We start from the raw sequence: 21,098 nt of genomic DNA, 5'->3' as shown, positions 1-21,098 counted from the left end.
GCATAGAGCAGATTTACGCGCGTAATCCTTTTAAAATGTGGCCCTATGTGAATAGGCCCCGTTAGAAATAACGGGTCCTGCAGTAAATAAGATGCTTTTCACACACTAATGTGGTAGCACACTTTCATGAATAAACCTCAAAGTTATATGAAGTATTTTGCCTGCATAAAAACATTTCAGATAAGTCTAAGCATTAGTTAAATACTTCATTTTTTACAGAAACCTTTATTTAAAGCAATTTATCCAATCATATATTCTTACTTTGAGATTAAGTAATCCGGTTGCCGTCTCCACAAAAGTGATTAAATTAATTGGCTCTCCAAGTGTCCGGCCTTTCAAATGATAGGAAAATTTTTCTGCAAACTGAAACCATAACAGCATAGTTTAGGAATAAAGATATCCAAGCTGCCCAAGTGATGCGCCAAAAAAAATTCACTGACAAAGATGTTGTCTGTGTCTTTAACTGTGCATTCATGTCTAAGTGTGTCATCGAGCCATGCAGGGCTTGGCTGAGCTAACACAGGTTCACAATCACAAATCTTTACTGAAGGTTTTTGAACATGGACTCAGTGAGATGCAAATCCTCAGGCCTCGGAAAGCCATGAAGTGTGTGGCTACACCTGACACCGTGCCGCCTGTACATGCTTGGAAGAGTGAGGCGGCCCTCACGGCGATGTTATTATTCGCAGCCGCACTGTTACCCTTTCATTCAGTGGGCTCTTTCTTCACACTTTTGGCTTACCTAGGAAGGCCTCAAAAAAAAAAAAAAAAAAGGAAGTTTAATTCTTTGAAGAGCAAAGCCTCCAATTTTTTCCATGAGACCAGTTCACAGCTAGCTCCAAGCAGCCAGTGGGGCAGCCCAAATTCCAAAATCTATCATCTGGAAACATACAAAAGCTCCTGCACAGATTCAAAAGGGGGGGTGGGCACCAGATTATAAACCTGATTATATTTATCCAGATATAATAATTTGTGGTAGACAAAAAAATATGTTCCCATACTGCAGGTAAGATAAAGATAGGTAGGTAGGTAAATAAAGACCAAAAAAACCATGGCATGTTTATCCATTTTAAATGTAAGGAACGTCCATCCATTGATGGGTATGAAAGGAAAAGGGAATTTTAATCATCTCGCCATTCAATCTCAGCTGGGTAAATCATATCTAAGAGATTTGCATAAATATAAACCATGAAAGAGTTTTCATCTTCAAAGGGGGTTGCAGGACCCTATAAGCTTTGTACTGTAATCATCACAGGTCACACAACCCTGTAGGAAGGAGGCTGCCATGGCAACATTAAAAAAAAAAAACCCCTTTAATGCTGAAGGCTTAGCATAATATTCCGACTAATGGAAAGGAAGCTCATTCTGAAGGCTGGCAGCCGATTTACCCCAAGCTGGATTAGAGGTGTTACTTCCCCAGCCATTCTCCTCCCTCTCCCACAACTACTTCCCCCCCATTAAAAAAAAAACAGAGACACAAACATCTAATCCCCGGGATCTTTTCAAGAAAAAAGGAAGTGCTCCAGCAATTTTCAGTCACTTTGCAAACAAAGAAAATCCCAGCCTTAATGATTTATGTATACTTTTTTTTTTTTATCATCATACACCGGTCCTCACTCAGTTCCCTCTGGGGAGGGAGAAATGACTGCTTTATAGATAAATTTAAAAAAGCTCTAAGTACACCAGATAATATCGTGCATTCAGATAAACCAAAAAAAAAAAAGGGTGAAAAGTGTGATAGGGCAGAGCGTACGGCCTTCTCCCAGGAAGTAGAAACTCCCGGCACATTTTAAATTGAGATCTATATCTGCAGATAAAGACTCATTTTCCCCTTCGGAATCTATTAACGTAATGGGATTAGCATCAAACCGAACATTTGAAGGCTCCAGCTCTGAAATTAAAATCATGAGGCACCATGCTAAAATGTGCAAGAGCAACTAATAAAAACAAATAAAAGTACAAATATTTTATGCTCCCTTTCTCTTTCTGAAAATTTGCTACCAGCGCCAACACAAAAGGTAACTAGTGGAGAAGTTTCAATTAATTTTTTTCAAAGAGAGATGATTAAATGTTTCCGGCCCTAGTAAAGTGTTCATTTCAGTGAGCTGAGGGGGAAAAAAAAGGGAGGAAATTCTCCCCTACTCCCCCCCGAAAGAAAACAAAGAGATTTGGGAGGGGATGGAGCAATTCTTTCACTGCCAGTGCACACCCAATAGTGTATTCAGAAGAATGCACACTGTTCAGGATTTGTGGGAGAATTGTTCCGTAACAAAGGAGGCCGGGTTACGCTTGTTATAGTCCAATAAGCCATGCCAGTCAAACAAGCACCCACACTCGGGACAAAAGGAGAGCAAGAGGTTCTCACACAAAGGAAAACAAGCAAGCCCATCTCCGAGTTGTGCATCGGCTTCCAGGTTTTATGCTCAACATAAATAGAAAGGATGAAAAGCAAGAAAAGCCAATGCTCGGTGATCTCCCTCTTGCAGAACTAGCAAATAATCATAACAACAATAATAACAAAAAAAAGTTTAACAAAAATTCTACATAAATCAGTCATAGAGTGAAGAAATGAGAGAAAGGGATGAGCCGTCTGAGCTGGTGCAGACTTTTCATAAAATAACCTTTGAGATGCAGGGCAGCTCCGGCAAGAGAGGGAGGTGCGCGTGGTGGGAGGAGAGCAGGGGGAGAGAGGGCAACATGAAATTCAAATGGCGCGGGTCTGGCAAGCGAGCGCTGCGTCCGAATGTAGGACATGCCTCGCCGACAGGGCTGTCAAACCACAACCATTTAACCAAAATACCGTCTGCTGCCAGTGGGAATCTGGCATGTCCACCTCGCACAGATAAATGTCTGCTCTGCTGCTCTGAACGCAAGTCTCTGCGTATCAAGGCCTATGAATCACTTTTCTTTACAAGTCAGACTAGGGCCAGGCACAATCGTTTCTCACTGAAGGGCAACGTTTAAAGTTCTGTAACCTGACTTCCACAGATTTATTCGCTATTTCTAACCAAAAGGGTTCCTTCGTCATTACACAGTCACAAGCAAACTGGAATTATCTGACACTGCTCCTAAAGGAACCTACGCCAACCATTTCTAGACTTTCATTGGCTGGAAAGCACAAGCACACCTGTCCCAGTAATTAAATATCCCTTCTAATTAAAACACATGACTTGAATGCATCCCGTTTGTTCCCCTAGTCACCCTATGGAGTGGGCTTGTTTCTTTTCTGCTTTCTTTCCACCCATCCCGCTTCATATGCTGATAATGTGCTTTCTTCAGATTTACTTTCAAACTCATTTTTGTGTCGCATCATTTGCAGGATGCATAGACCTTCACCTTCTCATACCTGTTAGAAATGTGAGACTCTCAGGCAACAGGAATTCAATCAAATCAGGGCATTTAAAATACACTTGTTTCTTTGTAAGCAAAAAAAAAAATAACCATATGGATCTTACTATCGTCCTTTAATATATAGTTACAGTTTTCACTGTTTCTCCCTTTTATTTTTATCCAAATATGCACATTTCAGGTTTCACTACTGTCTTCAACATGTCAGTCAGCAGAGGAGATGCGTGCCATTAATAACTATTTTGTATTTAATGCTTCAAGATTTGGCTCTGTGAAACGGCCCTTGATCAGAGCTGCAATGATGACAAATCTGCAGCTACTCACCCATGTTATTTCTTCTGCATTTTCAACCTTTGGCAGCATTAGACATGAAGGAAGGACCTTTGATTGTAAAATAACCTCCAAGTCACCTTCTGCAAAATCACTGGAAATTGCGTTGATTCTAACACATCTTTCTGTCTGCCCAAGCTGAACTTCTTCTAGAGTTTTTACCACAGTCAGTCTGGCATCCACCTACAATGCAAAACCAAAAATACTTTAGGAAATTAAAAGTGAATTTTCAAATCTTGCGCATGTAAAAATGAGCATGTAGGTAATCTTTACTTGTATACTCTGAATTTTATAAAAGTTGGAAATACAGATGCACATGTACGCATGTAAAAAAAGAGCATTCCCGGGTGAGGGGAAACCTTGCACCTGCTAATTATCCCGCGTAAGTGATATTGCACAGGTTTATTGTGGGGGAGTTCAGGCTGAAGAGCCAGGAAGTTATATGCATAAACCTATGCAGAAGGAAAGCAAATTTCAAACCCATTTCCATTAACCGTGGGAACTGGCAGTTATTCAATATGCAGGTAAAAGTACACACATGGGTGCGAATTTTCAAAACACAATGGGTCTGATTTTTAAAAGGATTTACACACTTAAAACTGGGTTTTACCTATGTAAATGCACTTTACCCGTGGTTTTTTGGAAAATGCTAAAATATATGCCATTGAATTGTCAATACGTTTTACCCGCATTAAGTTCAGTTAATGTGGTTAAATGACTTTTGAAAATTGCTATGATTACATGCATAACCCCTTTGAAAATGTATCTGTATGTACGTAAAAATGAGCATATATACGAGTAAGTTACTAGGTGATACATTTCAGACAAAGAAGAGAATACATTTTTGTACTCAACACATAATTAAACTCTGGAATATCTTGCCTGAGGATGTAGTGAAAGCTGTTAGTGTAGCTGGGTTTAAAAAAGGTTTAGACAAGTTCCTAGAAGAAAAGTCCATAAACCATAATTAAGGTGGACTTGAGGAAATCCACTGCTTATCCCTGGGATAAGCAGCATGGAATCTATTGACCTTTGTGACCTGGACTGGCTACTGCTGGAAACAGGATACTAAGCCTGATGGATCTTTGGTCTGACCCAGTATGGAAAATTTCATGTTCTTATGTTACGTAGCTTCTATTCGCAATTTTTATAAAAATAAATCAACACACACATTTTTTTTAAAATGCAAAAGCATGCATGTAACTCCTAAATCTATTGTAACACAGCCCACAAGAATGCCTCTTCAGGCTGTGGGTAAAAGTACACGTATATAGGCCCTGAGGATCACCTTCAAACAAATGCAGGTGGCAGTATATATGTGCATAAATGTGTGCACTCAGATATATACACGTATTTCATTACCTGCTCATATAGGTATAACATACACATGTATGCATGCTTATGCCCAATACATGAAATGCATTGAAACCATGCGCATCGGTGCACTGAAGGCATGTATTTTCCTGCCTATTTTAAAAATATACGTGTATATATTTTGGGTGTAAAAGTAAAGTAGGACTTACTCGTGTACGTCCTGATTTATGTGCATAAGTTGGCCAACTGTAAAACAGTTAAGCAGTTTATTACTTACTCCACCAGTTTGTCCAGTGCTTCTCCATGTCACTGAGACCAGTTCACCCAGACCTCCCACCCAGTCGGTACTGCATCATAAACATGTTTAATATCACTTAGGCCAGATAATTATCAGCTGTAAACATACACAAGTTAAGTCTTTTACAATAGCACATGCATATTTGTTGTCCCGCACCCCAGAATGCCCCCTTTTTTTTATATGTGTATATGTGCTCAAGAAAATAAAAATAAGCAGGTATTTTTTCCCCAGAAAACTTCTGTGCACAAATTAGCAGATGTGATTCCCTGTGGGCCATTTTGGTGGGCTAATTTTCAGAGGGAAATGAAGTCTACAGCTTTCCTTTCACAACTGGAATAAAATCACCAGTCTGGGGCAGTTACAAAATGACCCTCTCAATTTATATCGTTAATTAGACATGTATATTTTTTAATCGAAATGTATATGTTAATTATTCCCATGTGTGCATCATTTCATTGCATGCTTACATTTACCAGAAGAAAAAGGGGGCAATCTGGGGAAATATTAAAGATTTAAGCAAATAACCTGAATAGTTGAGAAGTTATGCGCTTAAACAGCATGCAATGGGTAAAGCCATTTGCATATATTTGGCTGCACAGCAACCTGATACTCAAAGTTATCTTGTACATGTATTTCAAGTTTGAAAGTTGGGCAGGATTTATGTGTTCTTGAAATTGCCTGTGTAACTCTGGAGTTGGGTGTAGGACTGAAAATGTATCCCTAAATGTTTATGGTCATTTATGCATGACCATACATTCATACACATATATGAATATTTCTTATTACCCCAAGTTTGGTCCAATTGATTTACATCTTACAGGTCAAATAAAAGTGTGAGTGTAACTGGAAGCAATGCAAGTTCAAAAAACTATCAATTTGAGAAATCGCAAGACAACCCAGCAACAACTAGTGCACAATATGTTATGCATATAAATCCCCTTTCTTACCTAACATAGGGGCTGATGTAATAAGCTGCGGTAGCCCTGCCACGGACTTTTGTGCATGTTTCCTCATGCTAATCTTATGCGTGTATATAATAATGCAGTTAGCATGGAAAAAATGCGCGCACAAACTGCTCAAAAAGCCGCAGCTTATTTAGCAGGAGTCCATGCTAATGCCATGCAAAGGAGGCAATTAACTATTCATGGGCAATGCAGAGAGCAGCGCTTGCAGTGGTGCAGGTGTTTTTTAAGTGGGTTTTTTAGCGCCTGGGTCAGGGCAGAAATTAAGTTTAAGCGCCTGTCTGGAGGTCAAACAATTAAGCAGCAGAAGCCAGAAGAGAGGTTGGAGAGGGAACAGGCACATCAGAAATGCTGAATTCTTTTGTAGCCCCTTCCAAATCTCTGCTGCATTCCCCCTGCTCACCAGCATCTGCCATTATAGCTCTCACACAGACGGTGACGGATCATGAAGGGGTTAGACACTGCTCTAGCCACCTTCAGCCCCACTCCTGGACTAACTCACCACTGTCTTAAAGGCTTTCAACCGAGAATCAATCACAGGTCACCACATCAATGCGGGTTTACGCGCGGTTTATTGCACAGGGCCTTCAGTGTGCATTGCAGTGCACATATCTGCGTGGATATTTGTTTTGTGCAGATTTTCTGCGTGTGTATCATTTCCATGCTGTCCCCTTAATCACATTCTGCAGAGGTGCCTGCTTTTGCTGCGTGCGCTGAAAAATAGCGACAATTTCGCCACGGATCTTATTACATTGGACCCATAGGCAGCTGGGATTCTCTAGCTTCACTTCACATGCACCCTCTCTTCATAGTTTCAAATAAAGATTAGAACATCAGAAATGGAGTACAAGAGCCACAGCTTTTTTGATGTGGAAACAACGTGACCCGAGCCTAAAACTTACAACATAGAATTAACCTTTTCACGACCTCACCCCCAGTACCATCTGGGCAGCCCTAATACCACATTCCAATGGCGGGGTCACCTTCAGTGCTCTCAGGCTTCCGGCACCTTCCAGAAGACCACAAGGGAGAGAAGATACTTCACCTGTTCTTTTTATTCTGCGGTGGAGAACACATCCCCTGTGATCCACTGCAACATATGCCACCAGCACTGGCTGCAAACTCTGTGCTTTCCCCTTTCTCCCCTTCCTGACACTCCTGGGGGAGGGGGGCAAAGGCCGAACCCAACCTGTCTGCCTCTCCCATGTGGCGCACTTGCAAATCGCACATTAAAAAATATATTGGGTTTTATATTAACAAATGACTTAAGAGAATAAAATGGCAGCAAAACGGAAGCTTGAAGAGTGAAGTAAAGTGAGCAAGATTGTCCTCCTCCAGGAAGTGCAGACGAACTACTCCCAGCCGCCTGCAGAAAAAGCATCAAAGGCATCTGTCTCAGGCTCAAAAACAAATTCGTCCAGCGTACCAACAGCCAACACGAATACCGGCAAAGCCCAGCTTTATTTGCAAATAGCTGTTTATGACGGGTTGACAAATATGGAAAGGACGCTAGAGCTGTCTGTTGTCTGTCCTCACTCATTCACCATCAAACTGCACCATTTATTGTCATGAAACATGCACAGTGCTGGGAGGGGGGTGGGAGAGGGGCTAGAGGGCAGCGAGGCACCAGAGAAGAATGCACTGAGCACTGGTGGCCGTCTTTCCTAGCACCAATCTCTGAAGCTGGCGCTTTCCCCCCTGCAAAATCATCCAAGGTAATACCTTTGGCTGATGGCAATCAATGAGGCAGCACATGACAGAAGATTTAAACCAGATGAACACAAACCCGCTCTGCCTGTGAGTAGAGGGCGATGAGACTTCGGTGTGTGAGCTGCGTTAAACACTATGAGGAAGCCAGGTCAGCTCTAAGGCAAGTTCCAGACATCTTTGCTTTACAAGACCCAGGCTGCCTATAATTAGGGCACATTTTAGATGGATGACTCTTACCAGTTAAAGTGAAATAATAAGGAAGCTGAATCATACAGTCTTTAATCTGGTATCACCAAATTTCTGTGGACATCATGTAAATTCTTATCAGTCAGTGGAATAACACAGACCAAGGAAAATGAATCAAAAAAATCCACCCACATCAACCCAAAAAGGAAATGAAATCTGGCGATTGACTGGAACTATTTCACACTCACAATTCTGAATTGTTATATAGTATAGCAACTCTGAAATTATTTCATAAGAATGAAAACAAAGCAGCAGCTTTAGTAGTTACTACAAATAATTAATGCACGTCTAACTACAGCTACTGCCAAAAAAAAAAAATAAAAAGCTGGAGTGCACATTTGCTAAATGAAACAGGGTGAGAACACCGAATTGTAAACATCTTGAGTTAATGGTTTCTCTTCTCCCTTCTCCAAACATGAATAAATGAGTTTGATCATTAGATGATGCAAAAACACACAAAATGTTCACTGCCAGCCCAGGATACAAATGGCCTGCATCCTTTCCTTCCTTGTGTTTTAGAGGGACGTTCAGAGCATCAGCGACACAGCTTAATGATCTGCAGCGCAGAGCATGATCCACGCTTTGAACACACTCGGATCTGCATCCCGTACCGACTAACCTGCAAAACTGCTTGCAGACGATACGCAATATATCATTCTAATGCAGTTTGTGTCACATTAACCACATTGCCTGATTATTTTCTGTCCCTGGTTGTGTATGAATGAAGTTGTAAAACTCTGAAGTAGTAGTAATAGCTGGGGATTTAGTGGCACACCAGGAACTAGGTCATATTGCACTGAACATATGGTTATAACACAACTGCAAGTATAAAATGTAAAAAAGAAAAGTCAATCATTGCGCCAAGCATAAAATCAACAATTGTATTTTTTTATATGTTATTTTAATTATAGTAAATTACCTATTCATTAAACAATCAGGACATTTTGGAAAGGTAAAAAGACCAGATAAAAATGACCCACGATGCAAAGGTCCGAGAACCTGGTATTGGACATTTCTCTTGGAGAAAAGAAAGAGAATGAGATCAGGCCATGGGGAGTACATTTCCCTGCATCTGTTAATGGGTGTTTGCCTGCTTCCTTAGGTAAAACAGTCTCCATCCTTCTTATTGCTCAGAATGGACACAACCCAAGCAGCACATATTTTTTTTTTTTTGTATTATAATGGTGAAATATGTTACTGTGCTAGCAAACACACCCATGCCATCTGTTGGGTTCAGATCCCATTTCCAAGAACAATCACGTTTTACTTCTGTCTCCTGCAGCCAGGAAGTCTCGTTTCCCAGTGATGAAAAAAATGGATTTTTCTTTTCCCCCTGACAAGATGTAATTAGCCCTTATGGTCCCTAAACCTTGATCCTGTTAGGTGCTTTACTAACTTTGAAGTGACAGATAGATACAACCTGCTCAGCAGCTCTCAGAAACTCCAGCTAGCAGCACACACCCAGCTGGGCAAATGCTTCCTGAGCAAATGGTAAAAGGCAAACGTGCATTCAAAAAGAAAATATCACAATACGGTCAGCAGCTCACACATGTTCATTTTACAGACAATGCAACATTTCCATGGGATTCTATTTAATATTCATGTTGTATAATTGCTAAAAGCATATTTAAAATTTAAACTGCTCAGATAAACAGCTAAAAGACAAAGTAATACAACTTCTAGGGTCCAATTAAATGAAGATACCAGTTGAAAAGACATACGTAAATCTTGCCACAGTCCCAAATAGCCCCACCAGACTTTAAAAAAAAAGTCTTACTTCTTGCTTATGTTTTAAAGCCTGCATGCAGTTCAGGTCTTCTACCCAGGAAGTGGCTGCATGCATTTTTTTTTTTTATAAAGTACTACGCTCGCAAACAACTGGTGATCTTGCATGCATGAAAATCACTATAGAAATGCACATTATTTAAAAATATGCCTGGGAAATAGATAATTTGATTTGCTCTATCTCATGCCCAATGTCTTGCAAAATATGAAAATATTGTAAGTGAACTGATGTAGATAAGGAAGCTTGCTCAAGGAACACATTACTATACACTAGCTTCTCACTCTTTACTAGCAATCCTCTTGCTTTTGGACAATATTTCACAGGTCATTCAGTTTCTATCCCAGTGCAGGTGGTGTCAAATAAACATGTTATTACATCCAGGCTAATATATGGGTATGAGCTGATGGAAAGCCGGAGTACATTATGATTTTATTTACCATGAAGCATCACCACCTGGGGAAGGCGAGGCTTTCAGTGACGTAGCGGCGTGCATCAACCACCCATCACCAAGACCCGCGGATGCAGGAACCAAGGGAGGAAAATATGCGTGCAGTTTCTTCAATTGGCATCCATTAAAGCTAATAACCAATCATCCTCACAAGTTTCTCGCTCTGAATTATCAAATCTGCAAAGAAAACAACATCCGTCCACTTTCACACTCCAGTGGAAGAGGTGGTCCCCCGCGGCAGCGCTGCACAGTCTCGCCATCTGGAGAATAAATCGAGTGTGAAGTACAGTATAGTTTGGGACCAAGCTCCGTGGCGGCAGCTCAGCAGTTAGTTCATTAGTTGTAAACTTCCAGGGATTAGTGCGGCATCAATTCTACCGTCGGAGAGGAGAAGACAGACAGAATGCAAGATTCAGAGAGGGCTCTGACAACTAAGATGGAGCCCCCTTGGGCTGATTTAAAAAGTATAAACAAATCTAAATAAATGTCTGAAATAATAGCATCAGCACAATTTAATGACATCTGAATTAGCCATCTATTTACAAAAGGGGAAAAAAAACCCCAACAAGTTTTTCTTGTAAAATGAATTCAGATTCTGTTTCTACATCACTCTTACACAATGCATTGGATCTGATAGTAGAACATAGTAACATTTAGATTCAGATTCTGTTTCTACATCACTCTTACACAATGCATTGGATCTGATAGTAGAACATAGTAACATTTAGATTCAGATTCTGTTTCTACATCACTCTTACACAATGCATTGGATCTGATAGTAGAACATAGTAACATTTAGATTCAGATTCTGTTTCTACATCACTCTTACACAATGCATTGGATCTGATAGTAGAACATAGTAACATTTAGCTCCTTTACTCAGCTAAAAGAAGAACTGAAAATGGTGATTGCCACGTCAAATTCAAGCTCAAAATGTATTCCCCAGATAGGAAACAATATGAATTAATATATTATTTGAAAAGATTCATATTCAGAGTACACTACTTTTCCTTTCTGGGCTGGGCTTATTCATGCTTCTGTGCATTTTGCTTGGATGCGCATTCTTTGCCAATATTTATTTACATCCTACAGGCGTCAATCGTCAAAATACAAGGACCTCAATTAATACTATCAGGTAAAACTTCCATTTCATGCCATGCTATAGCGGAAGATCACATTATGGCAACATCTCAGAGTCCTATCCTATTTCTTTAATTTTACATTCTGGCAGGAAAAAGCAACTTTTGCTGATATGGTCAAAGCACGGTTATACAAATAAACAGATTCTTTTCTATGTGCCTTTAACAGTTTTCACTAACTTGGTGTTACACCATCAGTATTAAAATATTAACAACGGAACTGCTAGAATGGCAGCACAATATGTGTCACCACGGTGATAGTCATAATAACTATGGATTTGTTTTATGTGGCAGTAGAAAATTAATTACTGCAGTCACAGTTAGTTTTCCTCGACAGAACTGACAAGGCAAAAATAAGCAATTATGATTTTATGTTACAGTAATGTAGCAGTGGTCTATGAAATGTGACACTGCTGAAGTTTACAGCAGCTCTTTAGTGTGTCACATATTCTCTTTCCCATTCCCAGACTAGGAAAACAATTTTCGTCTCTCTGCTCTCTTGATTATTAAAACAAGGAAGGGTGACCAACTCTCGCTGGGCTAGAGGTACATAGCAGGCAGGGACGGTAACTTTCAAACCGGCACGCGGGCACACATGGGCGCTCACTCGTCAGCCCGCACCCAGGGACGTGTCCATTTTATAGCATATGCACATATTTTTTTTTATTTATCAGGTTTTATATACCGTCATTCGGCTTCATTATAAAGCCATCATAACGGTTTACAAACATGAGAAGAAACATAAGAAACATAAGAACCTGCCATACTGGGTCAGACCAAGGGTCCATCAAGCCCAGCATCCTGTTTCCAACAGTGGCCAATCCAGGCCATAAGAACCTGGCAAGTACCCAAACACTAAGTCTATTCCATGTTACCATTGCTAATGGCAGTGGCTATTCTCTAGGTGAACTTAATATCAGGTAATGGACTTCTCCTCCAAGAACTTATCCAATCCTTTTTTAAACACAGCTATACTAACTGCACTAACCACATCCTCTGGCAACAAATTCCAGAGTTTAATTGTGCGTTGAGTAAAAAAGAACTTTCTCCGATTAGTTTTAAATGTGCCCCATGCTAACTTCATGGAGTGCCCCCTAGTCTTTCTACTATCCGAAAGAGTAAATAACCGATTCACATCTACCCGTTCTAGACCTCTCATGATTTTAAACACCTCTATCATATCCCCCCTCAGCCGTCTCTTCTCCAAGCTGAAAAGTCCTAACCTCTTTAGTCTTTCCTCATAGGGGAGCTGTTCCATTCCCCTTATCATTTTGGTTGCCTTTCTCTGTATCTTCTCCATCGCAATTATATCTTTTTTGAGATGCGGTGACCAGAATTGTACACAGTATTCAAGGTGGAGTCTCACCATGGAGCGATACAGAGGCATTATGACATTTTCCGTTTTATTCACCATTCCCTTTCTAATAATTCCCAACATTCTGTTTGCTTTTTTGACTGCCGCAGCACAGAGAAGATTACAAACATATTAATACGACTGTTAACAACGAGAGACATCCGTTACAAAGATTAACTAAAACTAGCACTATGGATTGCACGAAGGGGCGCGACAAAGGGGAATACCCCTTTGTCGCGCCCCTTCGGCGCGTGACGCCTGGTGGTAAGGTGCCATTTAACGGTTGGTGCTCCCTTTGATGACGTTGGGGGGGGGGGGGCGGGTCTCCCGATCGGGGCGCTCTCTCTCATCGCTATTCCTTCTCATTTATGCGCGAATATTATGAAATAGGCCAACCGCATACACAAGTGCACACAATTTTAAGTGGACGCGTGCCTTTGCACGCAAAAGCCTCTTCTACCACGTAAGTGGGGGGGGGGGGGATTTTAAAAGATGCACGTACTGACGCAATTACCAGTTTTCCCAGTTCATTTCCAGTTTGCCCAGATAAGGAATAGGACTTCCAAACTTCTCCTAATTTAATAGCCCTGACCTTTAAAACCCCACCAAATTGTCTATTTATCTTTATTTTATAACTTACAGGACATCCACAGCAGAAGCAAAGTTACGTGGCAGGGGACCGCAGCGCATGCCTGTGGGTAGAAGTATTTATGCGCTAATTTCAACTTAAAATTCCGGATTGCCCATTCCACGCCCCCTTTTTAAACTTTTCATTTCTGCACTCTGCGGCAACATGCTCATATCAGGGCGGCTTTTAAAATCCACTCGGCACGTGCCGGCCCAAATTGCGCACATATCTCCCGGTTTTGGTGCACAGCGGGCTTTTAAAATTCACATTTCAAAGAATAACTTGAAAAGAATTGCACATGGTGGCATCAGGGCTGGAGGACCACTAGGTGAGCTAGGCCTGTGCCTAGGGCGCCGAGACTTAGGGGGTGCTGCCGCTGCTCGCGGCCACTTCAAGCGGCAGAATTTTGAAAGGGCAAAAAGTGCCCCTTCAAAATTCTGCCCAGCCCCCGCCTCACCCTGCTTCCCCCACCCATCATGCCATCCTCCCGACACCCCCCTGGTGATCCAGCGGAGGGCCCGGGAGCAATCTGCTGCTCCCAGGGCCTCAGCTGCCACTATCCAAAATGGCGCCGGTGACCTTTAGCCCCTACCATGTGACAGGGGCCAACCAATGGCACCGGCGCCACTTTGGTTAGTGGCAGCCGACGACCTGGGAGCGGCAGATTGCTCCCGGGCTCCCCGCTGGACCAGGTGTTTTGTGAGGGGGTTTTTTTGGGGTGGAGGGGTTGGGAGGGTGGGAGGAGAGGCAGCATGTGGTCCCTGCCCCTAGAGTCGGGGCTGTGACCGGGGGCGGGCTGGTGGCAGCACGACAGGGGGCGGCGCAAGGCTGAAGTGCCTAGGGCGCCGAATCCCCTTGACCAAGCCATCCTGTAAAAAGGATAACATGTGAGACACAGAAGCGCGCAAGGCCTGAATCCCTTTCGCCACACACCAGGATTCAAAAACCTTCCAAACATGGATGTACGCCACTTTCGCCTAGATTGAAGAAGCATAGTAATTACGGACTCCGGGTATCCTTTTGACCTTAAACGCCTCATCTCAAAAGCCATGCCGCTAGACAAAAGCGATCTGTCTGATCGGAAAATTCGGGACTCTGATGTAGTAGACCGGGGAGATGATTGAGTCGTAAGGGACTGTCGATTGCTAGATTCAACAGATCGGCGAGCCAAGGGCGGCGTGGCCACTCCAGAGCTACGAGTACCACCTTCCCTGGGTGCCTCTCTATGCACCGTAGGATCTTGCCCACTAGATGCCAAGGAGGAAACACATACAGCAGAGCTCCCCGAGGCCAGGGAAGGATCAGAGCATCTACACCTTCGGTGCCATAGTCTCTGAGTCTGCTGAAAAACTGAGGAGCCTTTGCATTGAGATATGTCGCCATCAGGTCGACTGACGGACAGCCCCATTTCTCTCGAATGAGGGGGTATTGCCGCATCCAAAAACTCCCATTCTCCCAGATCCAGAAGCGTGCGACTGAGATAATCGGCGCACATTCTCGACCCGGCAATATGAGACACTGAGATTTGTACTAAATGCTGCTCTGCCCACCGGATTAAGTCCTGAATTTCCAACAACACTGCATGGATTCAGGTACCTCCTTGCCTGTTTATGTAGGCTACAGTTGTCGCATTGTCTGAGAGAACTCACACTGACCACCCTTTGAGTGAAGGCTTAAAGGCAAGCAAAACCAAAAGCACTGCCCTGGCTTCCAACCAACTGATAGACCAAGGCGCCTCTAAGCGCGACCAGGAGCTCTGAGCTGCTTGACTCTGACAAACCGCTCCCCAACTCGAGAGACTTGCATCTGTGGTCAGGACCACCCAATCTGGAACCTCCAAGGATACCCCGCGCAGGAGGTTGGGAGTGTGTAGCCACCATGACAGACTGTCCTTGGTCTCTGGAGGAAGGGAAATGGGATGGTAATACTTCGCCGACACCGGGCTCCACTGGGCCAGAAGTGCTTTCTGAAGAGGGTGCATATGAGCAAAAGCCCACGGCACCAGCTCCAAGGTGGACATCATGGACCCGAGGACTTGTAACACATCCCAAGCCCTAAGAACTCTCGACAGTGCTAATCGCCGAATCTGCGATTGTAGCTTGCGGACCCTCTCGTTCGTCAGAAAGACTCTGCCTTGGCTGGTGTCGAAGAACGCTCCCAGATACTCCAGAGTCTGTGATGGTATTAGATGGCTCTTTGCCAAATTCACCACCCAACCTAACGAACGCAAGGTCCGAAATACCGTCTAAACCGCTGTACGGCAACTGGCTTCCGACTCGCCGAATGAGCCAATCGTCTATGTAGGGATGAACTAGGATCCCTTGCCGACGTAAACATCGCTGCCATGACTACTATGACTTTGGTAAGACCTGAGGTGCCGTGGCCATCCGAATGGAAGCGCCTGAAAACTGGAAGTGCTGCCCCCAATACCATAAACCTCAGGTAGCGTTGATAGTCCCGGGAAATAGGTATGTGAAGATATGCTTCCGTCAGATCTAAGGATGCCAGAAACTCCTGAGAGTGCACTGCCACTATTACCGAGCGTAGTGTCTCCATCCGAAAACGGGGACCTGCACGCCACATTCACATGTTTCAATCGAGAATGGGGCAAAAAGTTCCCTCCTTCTTCGGGACTACAAAGTAAATCGAATATTGCCCTGTCCGGAGCTCCTCCGGAGGTACCGGCACCACGGCCCCCAACTGTTGCAACCTGCTCCAAGTCTCCCGCACTGCCCTGCACTTCTGCAGTAAGCCACAGGGGGAGATTAGGAACAGGTTGCGGACGGGCCGAAGAAATTCTAAGGCGTAACCGTCTTATCACCACCAAGTACCCACTGATCCTGTGTGATCTTGGCCCACTCCCTGTAAAACCATGCTAGCCGACCTCCTACAAAAGGAATGGCGGAGTGGGCCAGCCTCCTTTCATTGAGCAGATTTGGAACCAGAGACAACGGCATTGCTGGAGGTTCTGAAGGGTCTACGGCCCCCTCAAAAAGGCTGACCCCAGGACTGAACTCTAGGGGAGAAGGACCTCTGTGCTGTTGCCCCCGCGGGGTGTGGCTGACAAAACCTACGTGAATCCCGAAAACGCTGCTGTGTGGGAAAACTGCGCCGACCCCTAGGCCTATTCTCTGGCAAGCGAGGCACCTTAGTGTCTGCCAACTGCTTCACAATCTGATCCAATTCCTCACCAAAGCGAAGATGACCCTTAAAGGGTAAGGACGCTAACTGGGACTTAGAGGAAACATCTCGCGGACCAGTTACAGAGCCAGAGTAGGCGGCGTGCCGACACCGCAGACCCCATAATATGGGAGGACGTCCAGACAACATCATACAAAGCATCTGCTACAAATGCAATCGCCGATTCCAGCCGATCCGACTGAGCTACTTGCACAGCCGTGAGAGTCTGCTCCTCCTGGGCACGTTGCACCCAGCTGCATGAGGCTGGAACAAATAGCCACGCGAAGACTCAGAGCCGAGACCTCAAAAATCCTTTTGAGTTGAATCTCAAGCTTGCGATCCTACATTCCTTCAGAACCATAGCCCCCGCAACCGGGATAGTTGTCTTCTTCATAACAGCGGAGACCGCGGCGTCCACCTTGGGCAGGGCAAACAACTCCAAGGTCTGCTCTGGCAAAGTATAAAGCTTAGCCATAGCCCTACCGACTCTCAAACCCGTGTCTGGAGTATTCCATTCCTGCTCTACCACCGTCTGAACGGACTCTGTTTAATGACGCTTACAGAATATCATAAGTATCATCTTCGGTCACATTACATTAAGGTCTACCGCTTTGTATGAACTTATTTTTATTGTATTATTTTGTCTTTTAAATTATGTATGTGTGCCTGTAAACCGCCTAGACGGACATGTAAATGTCACTTTGTGCGGTATATAAAAACTTTCAAATAAAATAAATAAGACTCATGGTATGGAAACCCGACGGAGGGATGCTGCGTGCTCCGCAACACTGGATCTGCACCGTCCTTGCGAGATTCGACAGGTGGAGACTGGAGCCCCAGCTCCTCCAAGATCCAAGGAAGGAGTGAAGATAGCTCATCCCTGCGGAACAACCTGAGAATCTTGGTGTCATCCCCCTCTGCTGCTGGCCCCGAATCCACATCATCATCTTGGTTGGTATCTACTGAATCCGGGTCCACTGTGCGAGCACCAGGCAGTGATGTCCCTGGGCCGGAGGGATCTGTGGGGTTGCTATGGGCATGCGCACCCCTCTTGTGGGCTCAGCGCCTCCCTGTGCCACCCCCTACCTCTCCTAACCTGAAACAGAGCCGGGGGGGGGGGGGGGGTCCGGTCTGGGACAAGACAGGCTCCGGTAGCAGAGGAGGGTGCTGCGAACCCCCTCCGCCAGGCACAGCCCCCTCGTACTGTGCTAAAAAAAGCCTTGTGCATCAAAAGCACAAACCAGTGAAAAAGGGACTGGAGCCTGCCCACTATCAGCTGGAGGCACAAATGGCCCCCCCTGGGGTTCTACCGGTGCCCCCTGTCCCTCTATACGACCAGGAGGCACCGGGAAAAGCACTGGAGGGGTCTCCTCCACAGGCTGTGGAAACTCGGGCCCAACCGCCAGGGAATCCAAGATGGCCGCTGTTCCCGGGACACTTCGTGGCCGCTGCCGAGCCTGGAGCCATTGGGGAAGGGGCAGGGAGAGCTCTTCATCGTTTCACCAGCATAGGGAGTTCTGAGGGATCCGCACCCCCCGAAATACATGCCGCGCATAGACCACGGCGATTCAGCTGCGCCAGAGTCGATCCGCATGCCCGACAGGCCACCCCCTAACCATCGCATTGCCGGCAGCCCGACTAGCAGGAAAACAAAACAACCCCCCTCCTGAGAAAAAAAGCTCCTAAACCGTACTGGAGAGAGCCGAGGAGGGGGGGGGGGGGGGGGAGAGAGCCGACGCAAGTTATTCTTCCAGAATTAAAATTGAGTTCAGTGTACCACAAGGGTCCGCATTATCTGTGGTAATGTTTAATGTATATGTAAGTCCAGGGGCGGTTCTATAATGAGGCAGGGTGAAGCGGCCGCTTCAGGCGGCAGAATTTTGAGGTAGGAAAAAATTATTCCTCTCAGAACACCACTGTGGCGTCCGCCTCACCCTGCCTGCTGACCTAGGCCGGCAGTGGAAGAAAAGAGAGAGTTGCTGCCTCCGGAGGCCAGGCCGGTGGCATGAAGGAGGGACGACAATACCGGAGGCCAGGACGGCAGCAAGGAGGAGGGAGTAGGGATGCCGCCAACACCACTGGAGGCCAGGCCAGCAAAGGGTGAAGGGAGGAGGAATGGAGGCGGGATGAGCAGGGGGCAGAGAGAGAGGGGCGCCATCACTTTATTTATTTATTTTAATTTTTATATACCGAAGTTCTTGTGGGAATTACAAATCACTCCGGTTTACATAAAACGATGAACTGCCCAACAGCGGATGGGGGCTTTACATAGAACTGTAGAACATATCACTTCCCTCGCCTTAGATGGCAGATTGCTTGAGCTGCCCCTGTGTAAGCCCATTGGCAAAGAACTTAGAGGGGATGAGTGTGACACATTTTATGTATGCCGATGACATCCAAATTTTTGTACCATGCAGTAAGTTGGATTGCTTTCCTGATAAAAAATTTTAAATGATAATGCAGGAAATATATGATTGGGTATATGATAATAAATTGTCTTTAAATATAGCCAAGACTGTTTTGATGTGGGTGGGGAAAACTACGCCAACAACAACAATATTTGGTCCAGTAGTGCTTCTGAAGAGTTCTTTGCGAGTGGTTTTTGAATCCAGAAACATAAGGGTTACTATGGATAGCAAATTAACAATGAGACCTTGTTTGCAAAATGTTATTAAAAAGAGCATTTTGTAAGTTAAAACTAATAAAGTCCCTTGGAGATTTCCTCCCACAAGAATCTTTCAGAACGGTAGTGCAAGCACTGGCATTCTCACAAATTGAATTTTGTAATAGTTTATTGGAGGGGACTACCTTTTATGTTTGGGCACTGCAACTGCTACAAAATTCTACTGCTAGAGTACTGCTGAAAATCCCTCCTTCTCTGCATAATGTGCCAGGTTTGGTGTCGCTTCACTGGGTACCAGTTAAATGGAGAGCACAATTTAAACTATTAGTTATAATTCATAAATTATTGAATGGAGAAACGAAGTGTGTTTTATCAAACAATCTTATGCTGCTACTAGAGCACTGCGCTCAGTAGGGAAAGGTTTGCCAGCAGTGCCTTCCTTGTGTACTACAAGATTACAATCAACCCGTGAGAGTATGTTTTCATATGACGCTCCTAAATTATACAATAGTTTGCCTGCAGATGTAGAGAGGAAAGAGATATTAAGGTTTTTAGAGAAAAAGTTAAAGGCTATGTTTTTCAGAAAAGCATTTTATGAAATATTAATTTGATTTGTAATTTGCTTAGATGCGTGCGTAATGTATGTCTTTAATTATGGATGTTTTAACATTGTAATCTGCTCTGAACAAAATTTTGGAGATGTGGAAAATAAGTTTTGTGTAAAATAAATACATGTATTTTACACAATATACATATATCATACAGGTGGGTTATAAAATACTAGCATAGATCTGCTCATGGCCATATAGCCATGAAGAAGTCATGCATATTTGTTTGAAAGTTATATTCCCTGGTAGTAATTATCATAAAAACAAAGGGCCGGATTTTCAAAAGGCCCGGTGATGCGTGTAAGTCCCAGGGCTTTAATAAAGGGTGGTTCGGGGTTGGGGCGGTCCGGGGGCGGGGCCAGAGGCCTCCGACACAGCGGCCATTGCCGCTGTGTTGAAGGATCGTGTGCTGGCAGGCTGCCGTCAGGTGAAAAAGGTAAGATAATTTGGGGGGGGGGGTTAGATTAGGGCTGGGGGGGAAAGGGTAGGGGAAGGGGTGGGAAGGTCAGGTTAGGGGGAAGGGAACGGGGGAAGGCAGCGCGGTTCGGCGTGCACCCCCTTGTGCGCGCCGACCCCTGATTTTATAACTTGCGTGCGCAAGTTATAAAATCGGTCATACATGTGTGCGCGCCGGGTAGTGCATGCACATGTACACCGCGCACGCGCCTTTTAAAATCTACCCCATAGGAAATTGCCATATTGGGTCAGACTGAGGGTCCATCAAGCCCAGCATCCTGTTTCCAACCGTGGCCAATCCAGGATACAAGTACCTGGTAAGTACCCAAACATTAAATACATCCCATGCTACTAAAAAAGGTTATTCCTACATTTATTTGTTCTAGAGAGAGAGGAAATATTTCCTAAAGCAGTCCCTGAGTGGGAAGTAAACCCTGGCTTCCCTGGTTCAGGCCCATTGCTCTAATCATTAGGCTCTCCTCCATTCCACTTAGGTAAATTCCAAATTTATAAAACAAGTGAGTGTAGGAAACCCGAATGTAGCAGATTACCTTATTTATTTATTTATGTTCTTTTCTATACCGAAATATAGCAGGGTGCCTTCATTCCGGTTTACAGTGTAACAAATTCATTACATTGAACAGATATAAATTATAAATTATAATACA

At 44.2% G+C, this 21,098-nt stretch overlaps 1 protein-coding gene across 5 annotated transcripts in view; it reads right to left on the bottom strand.

Moving 5' to 3' along the window:
* Window positions 1–21,098, bottom strand: part of CLYBL (citrate lyase beta like) — a 392,684-nt gene that overhangs the window by 144,456 nt on the left and 227,130 nt on the right. For 4 of the 5 annotated variants that reach the window (XR_003857135.1, XR_003857137.1, XR_003857134.1 and 1 more), the window contains exons 3-4: window positions 3,673–3,861; window positions 262–363 (exon numbers count right to left, since the gene is read on the bottom strand). Coding sequence is in view for 1 of the 5 variants with exons in the window: in XM_029604501.1 (XP_029460361.1) it covers window positions 262–363; window positions 3,673–3,861 (291 nt within the window). In the remaining 4 variants the exon portion in view is untranslated. The remainder of the gene's footprint in view (window positions 1–261; window positions 364–3,672; window positions 3,862–21,098) is intronic. The other variant, XR_003857136.1, reaches the window with a different exon arrangement.

The sequence above is a fragment of the Rhinatrema bivittatum genome, chromosome 5, assembly GCF_901001135.1.
Source record: "Rhinatrema bivittatum chromosome 5, aRhiBiv1.1, whole genome shotgun sequence".
NCBI lineage: Eukaryota > Metazoa > Chordata > Amphibia > Gymnophiona > Rhinatrematidae > Rhinatrema > Rhinatrema bivittatum.
This window is presented reverse-complemented; position numbering and strand designations above follow the sequence as displayed.